At 35.1% G+C, this 13,651-nt stretch overlaps 1 protein-coding gene across 6 annotated transcripts in view; it reads right to left on the bottom strand.

Moving 5' to 3' along the window:
- Nucleotides 1-13,651, bottom strand: part of CDH18 (cadherin 18) — a 990,219-nt gene that overhangs the window by 55,912 nt on the left and 920,656 nt on the right. For all 6 annotated transcript variants that reach the window (XM_073891068.1, XM_073891071.1, XM_073891072.1 and 3 more), the window contains one exon: nucleotides 6,941-7,077. In XM_073891068.1, coding sequence (XP_073747169.1) covers nucleotides 6,941-7,077 — 137 coding nt within the window. The remainder of the gene's footprint in view (nucleotides 1-6,940; nucleotides 7,078-13,651) is intronic.

Here is a 13,651-nt window from a genome sequence, read left to right as displayed (position 1 = left end):
ATGAAGGACAAAAATATTCATGTATCCAACACAGTTTGATGTGTCAGGAAATGTTCTTAGTATTTGTGGGGACTATGATAAAGATAAACTAGACATGATTTTTAGATTTGGGATGTTCACAATCTATTAGAGGGAGAAAATATTACAGTAAAATGTGATAAGTGCCATATTTAAATCTAAGAAGTGATAAGCGCTTGATTAAGCCATGCATAAAGTTAGAATATAGAAGAAGAAGCTGTAAAATTTGCCTAAGAGGTTGAGGGAGATTTCACAGATGTTGTGACTTATGAAATAGTTCTTAAAAGTAAACAGATGTTTGTAGGGCAGAACAGAATGAGCAGAGGGCATTGAGAGATGAAGGGATTATATAATTATTGAAAGAACATGGCCTGTTTGAGGATCTGTGACTAAAAGTATGATATACGTTTTTCTAAGAATTAAGCTGCGAACAGAGAGGGCCAAACTTTATAAAGAAAAATTCAGGATGTATGTGTGTACTCATGCCTTTGGTATTAGTACTAAATGGAGCTATGACATAAATTAAGTTGTGATTGGAAGCAATGTTTCTTAATAATAATTTACTTTAGAATATCCTAAGCCAGTGGTTCTCAAACTTTAGCATGCATAGACCCTAGACACTGGACTACAACAAGGTTCTACTTCATGGTGTGTCCAGATATTTGGTCACTTTTCTGTTTGTTTCTATGAGGGTGTTTTTGAATTAAATTAACATTTAAATTGGTAAACTAAACGGGCATCTGGATGGCTCAGTTGGTAGAGCATGTGACTTGATCTTGGGGTCATGAGTTCGAGCCCCACGTTGGGTGGAGAGATTATTTAAATAAATAAATAAATCTTAAAAAAAAAAAAAACAGATAGACTAAAACAAATTGTTCTTCATGTGACTGGGCCTTATCCAATCAGTTGAAGACCTGACTAGAAAAAAGGCTGACCTTCCCTTGAATAAGAGAAAATTCTTTTGCCTGATTGCCTTTAAAGTAAGATAGTGGTTCTTTCTGGTTTTGGCTTTTGGACTTGACCTGGGACGTTGGCTCTTCAGAGTTTTGACTTCCCAGCCTCAATAACTGCATGAACAAATTTCTTTCTTTTTTTTTTTTTTTAAGATTTTATTTGCATGAACAAATTTCTTAAAATAAACCTCTTTATTGATTCTGAATCCTTCTAGATTCAAATCCTATTGGTTCTGTTTCTCTGTAGAACCCTGACTAATACAGGTATAGCTGGAAACAGAATGCAGGCTAACCTTTACTCATCCTTCATCTCAAGACTGAATCCATGCATTATCCTGTCTATGAAACCTTCACTGATCCTCTTAGGGAGGCTAAACTACCATGGTGTTATGTTTCTCTAGCCCCTAAAAACCTTATTGCCACAATAATTATCAATAGTGCAATCATCTATTTACCTTGTCTTCTGCATGAGCTTCTTGAATTGCTCAAAAGTGAAATAGGGTCCTCAGTATCCTTACTGCCTAACATATGATACTGCCTAGCAAGTATTATTAATACATTTTGAGTGAATTAATCAATGTTTAGTTTAGGATAGAAATGATAAATTATACCATACCAAAGTACTAGAATGGTGGCTTAGAAAGTAGAAAATGCCAAGTGAAAAGAGAATGATTAATATAGTCAGATATCACAAAGAAATAAGGGACAGATCAGAAATGAAAAGTACTCATTGGTTTAGCTATTAGTAAATTATTATCATAACATCAATTTCTGAAAAGCAGTGTGGATAAAATTATACATTATCTTGACCTGAGGCATAAATAAGGAAATGGAGGGAGATAGTAGCTATTTACTTGAGAAATCTATATTAATAGCTATTTACTGAGTACCTAATAGTCCCACTATTTTACTAGTCATATAAAAGGAAAAGTAAGCCATAGCATACAACCTTGAAAGAATATTTATTATCCAGTAAAAAGAATAAGATTTCATTTTCTTTCTTTCTTCCTTTCTTTCTTTCTTCCTTCCTTTCTTTCTTTCTTTCTTTCTTTCTTTTTCTTTCTTTCTTTCTTTCTTTCTTTCTTTCTTTCTTTCTTTCTTTCTTTCTTTCTTTCTTTTTCTTTCTTTCTTTAGATATTTTAGGGTCATCATAGGCACAATTCTAAAGATGATAGAATAAGATTCCTGTTCCTTGTTTATTCAACCAAACATGAATCTAGGTACTGCTGGGAAAAGATTTTGTTGATGTAGTTAAAGTCCCAATTCAGTTCACCTTAAAATATAGAGATTATCTGTGTGGGCCTGACCCAATCAGGTGGATACCTTTATTTTTGTATTATTATTATTATTATTATTAATTTTATTTTTTTTTAGAGAGAGAGAGCACGCATGTGTGGGTGCAGTGTGCAGAAGGGCAGAGGGCGAGGGAGAGAGAGAATCCTAAGCAGGCTCCACGCCCAGCATGGAGCCAGATGGAAGTGGGGCTTGATCCCTGAGATCATGACCTGAGTGAAATCAAGAGGTGGTTGCTTAACCAACTGAGCCACCCAGGTGCCCCAAGTGGATACCTTTGAAAGCAGAGGCTTCCCAGCTGGTAGCAGAAGAGAAAGTCAAAGACATTCAAAGGAGCAAAAGGACGTGACACACTGCTGCTTGCTTGAAGAAGAAAAAAGACCCATGAGGAGAAATGCAGGCAGCCTCTAGGAGGAGGAAGCTGCCCCAGCGGACAAGGGATGAAAATGGAGACATCACAACTACACCTTACGGAAGTAGACTGAGGCAATGAGGAGAATAAGCATTAAAGCAGATTCTACCCCAGAGCCTCCAGATAAGAGCCTAGCCCAGCTGACACAGGACTTCAGTCTTGCCAGACCTTAAGCAAGCAATCCAGCTGAACCTACCTGGACCTCTGACCTACAGAAATCATGTGGTTATTTGCTGTCCCAAACCAGAAATGTAATGGAAATTTCTAAGTAGCTAAATTATGGATTACATGGAGGGAAGGCATTGTTACCTGCAACAGCAGCATTCCAGGTATTTATTTAGAAAGCACTCTTCCTCAAGAGCTAGGGTATGTGAGGAGAACACAACACTTTCCACTTCTCTAGTCGAAGGCAGCTTATTGAATTCATCTGATTCTTAGTGTCTTCATTAAAATCCTAGAAATAATCTTCCGCCGCAGAATGCATTTTAAAGATAAATAACAAAATAAACCTCAATTTTAAATTATCGAACCCAAGTTAGATTATTTAACACAGTTAAAATATCTAACCCAAGCTTGGATTCGATGAATATCAGCTTCCCTTAAGGGCCATATGAGGAAGAACATAGATCTAGGAGCCAGAATACTAGATTCATATTTTGTATGAGTCTCAATTTCCTTATCTATAAAATGAAAATAATACCCATCCTTTCTATTCTAGAAACTTTTATTAGGATGACACACCTGTAAAAATACACTGTATAAAAGCAAGATAGCTATCAGTTATTCAGCAGTAGCAGGGAAGGATATCATAGACCAGACACCTGTTTTCTGCCCTTACCATATGACGGGGCAGCTGAATAGTCACTTGGCCTTAGAACCAAAGGATAAAAGAAAGCAGAATCAAACACCACGCAAATAAGAGCTGCACTGCCTTTGGGCCCTACCTACATGTTCAGAGGCCCACACGCTTTTTGTGACACCCCCTATTCTCAAACCAGTCCCTTAGCATGTGGCCTGTTCCCATGAAGGAGGGGGAATTTTCTTTTTCCTGTGCACAGAACTGGTTTTTATTTTTTTATTATTTTTGAACAAATTTTATTTATTTATTTATTTATTTATTTATTTATTTATTTATTTATTGTAATAATAGCCAACTTCTGTCACAGGCTTCTTATTTTCTCTTAAATCCTGCTTCATTGCTTCATCTGCCCAGAAAGGGCACCTTTGTCTTACCTGCACAACACACTAGGTAGGCTAAAAAAAAAGTTCTTTAAAATATTAACTTCTAAATGTCATTCCATAGCACACCAAGTTCCTCAGATACTTACATTAAGAAGAGTTTTAAAAACCTGATTTCAATTCTGCAAAAGAATGTCAAACGAATGAAGAAACAAGTCACAGACTGGGAGAAAATATTTGTAAAATACACATCTGATGGACTACTTTCTAAAAGATACAAAGAACTCTTACTACAGATGAGAAAACAAAACCTGATTAAAAATTGGGCCAAAGATCTTAACAGACACCTCATCAAAGTAGACATACAGACAGCAAATAAATGTATGAAAAGAGAAATGCAAAATAAAGCAACAATGAGATACCACTCTATACCTTGGAGTCACCCAAATCTAACAGCAAATGCTGATGAGTATGTGGAACAACAGGAACTCTCATTCATTGCTGGGGAGAATTCAAAATGGCATAACCACTCTGGAAAAGTTTGTCAGTTTCTTACAAAGCTAAATATACCCTTAGTTTGACCCACTAATTGCACTCCTTGGTATCTACCAGAAGGAATTGAAAACTTCTGTGCATATAAAAACCTACACATGAATGTTTTTATTGTTGTAGTTTATTCATAATTGCCAAAACTTGGAAACAACCAAGATGTCCTTCAGTATGTGAATGGATGCACAAACTGTGGTACATCCAGACATTGGAATGCTATTGAGTATTAAAAAGAAATGAACTATCAAGCCATAAAAAGACATGGAAGATCTTTACTTATTACTTATTACTCTTCCCTTAGTAATAAGGGAAGAAGCCAATCTTAAAGTCTACATATTGTATAATTCAAACTATGTGACATTCTGGAAAAGAAGAAACTATGGAGCCAGTAAAACAAAACAAAACAAAACAAAACGAAATAAAACAAAAAACAGTGGTTACCAGAGATCAGGGTGAGTAGAGATGGGTAGGCAGTACACATGGGGTTTTTAGTGCAAGGAAAACACTATGTATGATACTATAATAATGAATACATACCACCATACATTTATCTAAACCCACAGAATACCAGGAATGAAATTTAAGCTAATATATAGACTTTGGATAATGATGATGAGTCAAAGGTGTGACAAATATATCACTCTGGTGGAGGATGTTGATAATGGAGGGTGTTATGCATGTGTAGGTGTGGAGACTATTTGGAAAATCTCTGTACCTACCTCTTAATTTTGCCGTAGACCTAAAACTGCTCTACAAAAAAATAAAGCCTTAAAAAAATCTATTTTATAAAAAACATCAAGTACATTTCCAAAACAGGATATACTAGTAAATACTTTTCTAATGTGGCTGAATTTGAGGTTAATGTTTACAAGCAACTGTATATAGAAGGGCCCCCAGTGATATTTAATAAGGCACTTATGCCCAGCAATCGGTGTATGAATGTGCCCTTCCTAAAGAAGTCTCCAATATGTCTATAAAACCTTAACTATTTCTCATTCTTTCTACATATCTATTTATAATTAGGATTGAATTATTTTTAGTAATGCTTATTGAGGTGTCCCTAAGGCTTTTTTTTTTAAATTATCATCTATACAATTGAGTATAATGTGATCTACTATACCTCTTTACTTAGTAGGTATGTATTAACTAATTTCCCATATAAAGTACTAACAAATAGTAAAAAAAAAAAAGAAAAGGAAAAGAACTTATTAAGTATATATTTAAGATTAGCATCTTAAGTAAAAATGAGCATTTCCTTTGGTGATCATTGCAAATAATATAATTTTCATGGTATATATGAACTGATGTATATTCACAAATTAGTTTCTACTTGATGCAAATATTATTTGGACTAAGGTGATATTTAGAAGTAATCTAAAGTATGGTTTCTTATTGAAATAGCTCTGGAGTTACATTTGAATTTATTTTAAAGTAAGTTTTTGTTTTTTCTAACAAATATCATTTTCTCCAGGGATTCTTCCCTTCCATCTTCTATATTTGGAGCCTGTTCCCCAAAAGTGCATAATCTTTTCAGAATCTTTTCAATGCCCTTATCATTTCTTGGGTATATTAACCCATTAATTCCTTTATTTTTTCAACTGATATTGAATGAGCTCTTATAATTTGACAGTCATTTAATTGTCATTAGGTGACAAAGAGCATGCAATTCTACTCCTTGTCTGGTTATTTTGAATATGAAAATTAACCAGAATGATCATAAATGAATCCACTCATGTATTCTTTATAACACTCATTTAAAAGTAATTAGTGAATGCTATTTTCAAAGAGAATATTATGTTGAAAAAATTATCTAAATGGAAGCCACTTGAGGTAATTTTGCAGATGTAAAAACATAAAAATTCAGGCAGGATGTAAAAGGCTGGAGTAGTCTAATTATTGATTGGTAACAGAGGACATTATGGAAGTGCATAAACCATAAGGAGCTATCACCCCATACCCACTAGAATGATTATAATCAAAAGATACATAACAATAAATACTGGCAATCATATAGAGAAATTGGAACCCTCACTGCTTTTAGGAATGTAAAATGTAGCTACTTTGGAAAACAGTCTGGCAGTTCATCAAGTAATTAAATATAGAGTTTCTATGTGACTGAGCTATCTCACTTCAGGGTATATACCCAAAAGAAATAAAAACACGTCTATGAAAAGCTTTCATATTAACGCTCGCAGAAATATTTTTCATGGTAGTCAAGCAGTGGAAACCACCCACAGAGCAAGCCTCACAATTAGGAGGCAAACCAGATACTTTGACTCAGGGATGGGGATGAAGTGTTCTGTGATGTCAATTTTCCACCAGTATGCTGAGATTAAAGCCAAAAAAAAAAAAGTATGAGATTTATTCACTGCATTTGACAATGAGTAACTGCATGTAATATGTCCTGTACACTCTGCTAGATGCTGGATGCTGGTGCCACAAATAAAAATGGTAAGAGCCCTGCTCCCGAGAAAATCTCGGTATAAATCTTCATGTAAAAGTGACATCTTTTTTTGTGATACATAAAGTAGTTTACCATTTTCTGAAGCAGCAACGGTGATGTTGTACCATGAAGTTTCTTCTCTATCAAGGACCTTTGTAGTCCTAATGGTTCCTGTATTGACATCAATATTGAAACATCTGTCATCTTCAGCACTGTAGTCAATGAAGTACCTAGAAAAAAACAGATAGCTCTTCTTTTCACTTGATAATATAATGAAGAAAGTAAAACTAAGGAAAGGGCAGTATTAAATCATATATATTCAAATATTTAAATGTATATTTTTAGTTTCTATATTTGCCTCCTAAGATTTGACTGGCAACTTTATATTTGCATAGAACTGACATCAATTATTTTTGTCTGTCAACCCTTAATTAATGTTTACTCTAATTCCTAATTCAAATTAAAAAAAAAAAAACACCTTTCTGAATTCCATTAAAAGAATGGTAGATAGTAGGAACTCTGGGATTAATAAGGGAGAGACCAAAAAAAAAAAATGCCCCTGGGAAGTCTATAGTACTTTGGAAAAAAAACAAACAAAACATTAAACCTTTAATGAAACTTCTCATTGCTACATATCCAGAATTTTTAGGATAGTAGGAGATGTCAGAGAATAGTTTATCCTGGAGTTTAATAATAGTTGACATTTGAAGATAAATATTAAATAAAAATCAAAACGTTTCAATTAATTATCATTGTATCTGCATCACCTAGCCCACTTGTTGAGTGAGAAAATGAGAAAACAACTAAATGAGAGGTAGGTTGCATTATTGGCCACAAATCATCTTCCCTCCCCAATGCATAAGATGTTTCAGTTTTTTCTCACATTAGATTTTGCCTCCAGCCTACTTTAGCAAATAGATGAACACCAGGTGTTTGTAGGTGTCCAATCACTAAATTGTTCACCTGAAGCTAATATTACACTGTATGCTAACTAACTGGAATTTAAATAAAAACTTAAAAAAAAGAATGAGATGAAAAGTGATTGAAAGTGATCATCATCATCATAGAAAGTGATGGCGTCCTCTTCCACATTTGGGCCAAAGTTTCATAAGACTTTGCCTCTTCCTTCTTATGTTCTGCCACTGACACAAAAAGAACATGCTGGGGCTAGTCCACTAGTCCCAGAAGGAAGATGAGAGGCACAAGGACAAAGTTGTTCCAGTTCAGGTACCCCATCCTAGAGGAGAGCTACCTAGTAAATGAGCAGATGCATGATTGAATGCACTGGAGTTAAGTAGAGCTAGCAAATAGAAGCCAGCTTAGTTTAACTGGTCTTCAACTAGTTCAGGCACATACACTATGGTTATAAATTACTCATTTCTTTTCTTTCTTTCTTTTTTTAATTACTTATTTCTCTACCTCTACGTTTTGGAGTTTTACATAATCCAGCAACAGTTTATTAACATAAATATGAATTAAAAATATAGTAAAAAGTCATAATATTCTCTAGAAATGTTCCAAACTATTTCTAGAACTACTGAAGGAAGTGTTTCCTCCTTAAATCTCAAATACTTCTCCCCCTTCCTTAACCTCAGCTTAAGTAATATTTCATCTAGACCTGCGGAACAAAAATGAACTGATTAGGCACAAAGTACTAGGGGTAGAATATTTGAAATCCAGGAAACCAAATGACCCTGAGATCATGACATGAGCCGAAACCAAGAGTTGGACCCTTAACCTACTGGGCTACCCAGGCGCCCCCACCATGGCTACTTTGAGTCTTAGATTGCAGAAAGTTAAAAGCAATTCAGAAAAGAAATGATGTCATCTTGAATAAAGGTGGAAAAAAGTAAGAAAATGGACAGAACCATAAAAAATAATGCTATATATTGAATACAGCCTATAGAACTTTTTATTGGAGTGGCATTAGTAAAGGGGGGGAATTATAAATGATTCAATTTTGGCGTGTTTTCTGTGTTTGTGTGTGTATGTGTGTTTGAGCTGCCATGTAGTTGATAAACCTATTTACTGAGCTGAATAGAGGTAGGAGAAACAAACAAACAAACGAACTCCCTTTGGGAGGAAAAAAAAAAAACAAAACTGGAAAGTAATCAATATTTTGACACATTATGCCTTAGAAGCCAATTAGATAAACGTGTGGAATAAAAACTAGAGAACTGGATATGGGGGCAGAGTTTAAGTGCACTTTCTGAACAGGAAATACCCATTTGAGATATATCAGCCTAAATTTAAGGTTATGGGAAAGGCATGATTTCATCTGGGAGAGAACTGTAGGAGAAAAGTGAAATATTGAGAACTCTAGCACCCAGACTTTTGAGCCTAAAGCAGTCCAGCATATGTACAAGAGCAGGTGCTAGCAAAAGGAGAGGAAGAATCCAGGAAAGGAGGCAAAGTGGGAGTGGGTGGCACAGAAACCAAGAAAGGAGAGTGTTTCAAGTGAACAATTATAGTGAATCCTGCTAAGAGGCTGAGTGAGGTTAGTAAGGGTTGACTGGCTTTGGGAAGATGGACATCATTAGTTAACTTGAAAAGAATAGTTTCAATAAGATATAAACTGTTTTATTGTTTTTGTTTTTAACAGTGAATTCAAGAATATATTGAATGTGAATCTGTCAAGCCAAGAGTCAGGAAATACAATACCATGCCTCTCCTAGGTGTAATGTGTTAGCAGAGTATATAGAACACGGTGCAAAAGTGTGAAACCTTATAACAACCTGTGGATACCCATGCACACACATGACAGAAGATATTAATACATCATGCAGATCGAAACTGTAGGGCATCCTAAGAAATCCCATTCAATGAAAGTAACACCTTACAGAGCTCAAATACAACCCTTGCGACTGTGTGATCAAAAGAAGAAATAGATCTTTTGCATAGATTGTTCTAATAATAACTGTATGTTAATTGAAGAAAGCTGAAACTAAAGAAGGAATTTAAACAGGAAGAGGTACAGGTATAAAGCAAATCTGATTCAGAGAAAAGACAGGCGATCCAGACACTACAGAACAGTGGGAAAGAGCAACGTCATCGGGCTTTCCTGAAGCATTAGGTCCTCGTGCACTGAAACTGATTTTGACTTTGAGTTCATATCACAAAAAGATCCTTCTCATAATGTTCTTTTTCCAGAGACCTTGATGTTGAGAATGAAGGCAGGATTGCCTTAAAAGATGTGAGAAGTTTTGTCACACAAAAAGGATAACTTCCTTTAAAATGTCATCAGTTGGAAAACTGGTTATTACATCATCTAAAGTTAGTTGTCATTAACCTGCCTTCGAGACACTTTCCATTTTTCGGTACCCTAAGAACCATGATTTCTGTATTGGAAAATTAGATCTAAAGTTAAAATATATTAAATTCCAAAGCTTCCTGCATCAACTATCAGCAAAACTCAGATTATATTGTTATCAACACACCCCTATGAAATATGGGATGACATGCCTCATCTTAGAAATCTGCTTGTTTCAGAACTGTCGGTCTGGAAAAAAAAAATTGGGGGGGGGCTCCAGGGTGGCTTAGTTGGTTGAGTGTCCAACTCTTGATTTAGGCTCAGGTTATGATCTCAGGGTTCTAAGATGGAGCACTCAGTGAAGAGTCTGGTTGTCCCTCTCCCTCCACTCTCTCGCTCTCTCCAATAGATAAATAAAATCTTTTTTAAAAATTGGCTTTCTTCTGTTTCTAAGCTAAATTAAGACTAAGACATGGATAGTGTTTGTATCAGGGCAATCTTCTCTCTTTTAGGCACTTTCACACAGATTTTCTAATGTAAATGCTAGCAGCAGTGGTTAAATACTTTCACAATAAAAATGCTTTTATTTGAATTAAAAATTATGTTTAAATATTTTTTAAATGGTAGGTATAATGCTAGGTATGTGTCTTCAGTTTCATGTTATTTACTTCTTAGCTTTCTCTGTGACCTAACTCTCCTGGAAAATCTACAATTTAAGGGCTAGATATTAGGGTATGCTTGGTTGCAGAGTCTTGAACGTGGTGGAGTTGCAATTGAATTTCAACTCAAATAGAACTAAAGAGTTCTGCTTTACTCTAACCTTGGATTTCTGTCTAGCTATACAAATAAAAACTGGAAAAAAAAGAGACAAAAATGAAAATGTAAGGGAAAAGAAACTATTTAAAACTATTTTGGGGTTTTAAATGTAGAATCATTCACTGCTAATAATTTAAAATTAGGAAAAAGCATGGATCCATAAAAATGTTTATCAAACAAATAAAAAGTAGATGAAAATATTCTCAGTAGGTAACTTTTTAAAATACTTTCATAAAAAAATCCATTTGCTTCCTTCCATAAACCTTCAAAAAGGTCAACACAGCATCTTAATACTTTATGAACTCATATATGAATATTTAGATTTTTTTACAATGCTAATGTTAATTTGACATTTTTAGGGATATATAACAAGCATAAAATCAAGTAGCCATTTCTGTAGACGATGTAAATTCTAAATTGGGATTAATGATAAAAACTGAGAAAATAGTTCTGAGTTTTTTTTAAAAATATTATTGTCCATTGCTCGCTTCGGCAGCACATATACTAAAAATATTATTGTCCATTGCTATAAAAAAACGAACTAGCATAAACTGAAGCAAGAGTATATATAACTTGGCAAGATGTTATTCTTCAAATTCTACTACTCTCTTCATATAAGACTATCCAGGGATGATAGATAAGATTGAAGAGAAAGACTCATATGTGAATTATTTACAAAAGCTATCTAATAAGAAGTAAAGAAAGCTCACATTCATGGAGCACTCACAGTGTACCATAACATACTTTAAAGGTTTTTTCTATATTAGTTCATTATAAACTCAAAACAACTACACGAGACAAGTACTATTAATAGCCCCTTTTTACAAAGGAGGAAAGTGAGGTATGGAGCGATGAAGAATTTTACTCAATATCACGAAGCTAGTTAGGGCAAGTGATTAAAATACAATTTAAGTCCATATTTAAGAGCTCCCTTTTTTATTTTATTTTTTTTGGATCCTATCACTGTTATTTTATTTTATTTTTTAATTGTATAATGTTATGTTAGTCACCATACAATACATAATTAGTTTTGATGTAGTGATCCATGATTCATTGTTTTCGTATAACACCCAGTGCTCCATGCAGTACGTGCCTCCTTAATACCCATCACCGGGCTAACCCATCCCCCACCTCCCCAGAACCCTCAGTTTGTTTCTCAGAGTCCATAGTCTCTCATGGCTCATCTCCCTCTCCGATTTTCCCCCCCTTCATTTTTCCCTTCCTTCTCCTAATGTCCTCCCTGCTATTCCTTATGTTCCACAAATAAGTGAAACCATATGATAACTGACTTTCTCTGCTTGACTTATTTCGCTTAGCATAATCTCCTCCAGTCCCATCCATGTTGATGTAAATGTTGGGTATTCACCCTTTCTGATGGCTGAGTAATATTCCATTGTTTATATGGACCACATCTTCTTTATCCATTCATCTGTTGAAGGGCACCTCGGCTCTTTCCACAGTTTGGTTATTGCAGACATTGCTGCTATGAACGTTGGGGTGCATATGGCCCTTCTTTTCACTACATCTGTGTCTTTGGGGTAAACACCCAGGAGTGCAATTGCTGGGTCAGAGGGTAGCTCTATTTTTAATTTTTTGAGGAACCTCCAAACTGTTTTCCAAAGTGGCTATACCAAATTGCATTACCACCAACAGTGTAAGAGGGTTCCCCTTTCTCCACAACCTCTCCAACATTTGTTGTTTCTTGCCTTGTCAATTTTTGCCATTCTAACTGGTGTAAGGTTGTATCTTTGTGTGGTTTTGATTTGAATTTCCCTGATGGCTAATGATGATGAACATTTTTTCATGTGTCTGTTAGCCATTTGTATGTCTTCTTTGGAGAAGTGTCTGTTCATGTCTTCTGCCCATTTTTTGACTTGATTATTTGTGTTTTGGGTGTTGAATTTGAGAAGTTCTTTATAGATCTTGGAAATATTTAAGGCTCTATCTATTCATTCAAAAGAATTTATCTGAAGGAGCACAAGTAAGGAATGAGGGATATTTAAAAGAGGAAATAATAAGACCTGGGAATTAAACATGATTTAGTTAGGGAAACAAAAAAGGGAAGAATTTGCAAACTAACACGATCAATACTGAGTTTAAAATCAGAGACAAAGGACACTTGGGTGGTTCAGTCAGTTAAGCATCTGCCTTCGGCTCAGGTCATGATCCTACGGTCTTCGGATCAAGTTCCCTTGGGCTCAGGTCATGAGCCCAGGGTCCTGGTATTGAGTTCTGCGTCATTGTTCCTGCTCTGCAGAGAGTAGGCTTCTCCCTCCGCCCCTCATCCCATTCTCTCAATCTCTCTCTCTCTCAATAAATAAAATCTTTAAAACAAAACAAAACAAAAATCAGAGACAAGAGTAAAATTCTAAACAAAACAAGGCTTCAAAAGTGGTTTTTGCCGCGATGACTAGAGAGGCATCTTCAAAGGCTAAATACACAGGCTCTTAAAGATACATAGAAAATAAAGAAGAATGTGTAGGGGACTTTATCAAGAAAAAAAATTCCGATTTTCAGATACTTTAGAGACAATAACTTCTTGAGGCCACTGAAAAACATCTATATTCTTTTTCTCTGTCTACAAGATGTAGATCCTGGCCTTGCTTTATTCAGAACACAAAGATGAACTCTATGGAAATTTGTCTCTAAAATAGATCCAGCATATGTGCGAAAATGGTGTTAAGCAGTAAAGAAATTTACACAGATTTGGAAACCAAGTAAATGTGATGCTCATAAAT

Source organism: Callorhinus ursinus, unplaced genomic scaffold (assembly GCF_003265705.2).
Source record: "Callorhinus ursinus isolate GAN/ISIS: 27379988/994484 unplaced genomic scaffold, GSC_fseal_2.0 scaffold3, whole genome shotgun sequence".
Taxonomy (NCBI): domain Eukaryota; kingdom Metazoa; phylum Chordata; class Mammalia; order Carnivora; family Otariidae; genus Callorhinus; species Callorhinus ursinus.
Note: the sequence above shows the minus strand (reverse complement) of the source record. Positions and strands in the feature narration are given on the sequence as shown.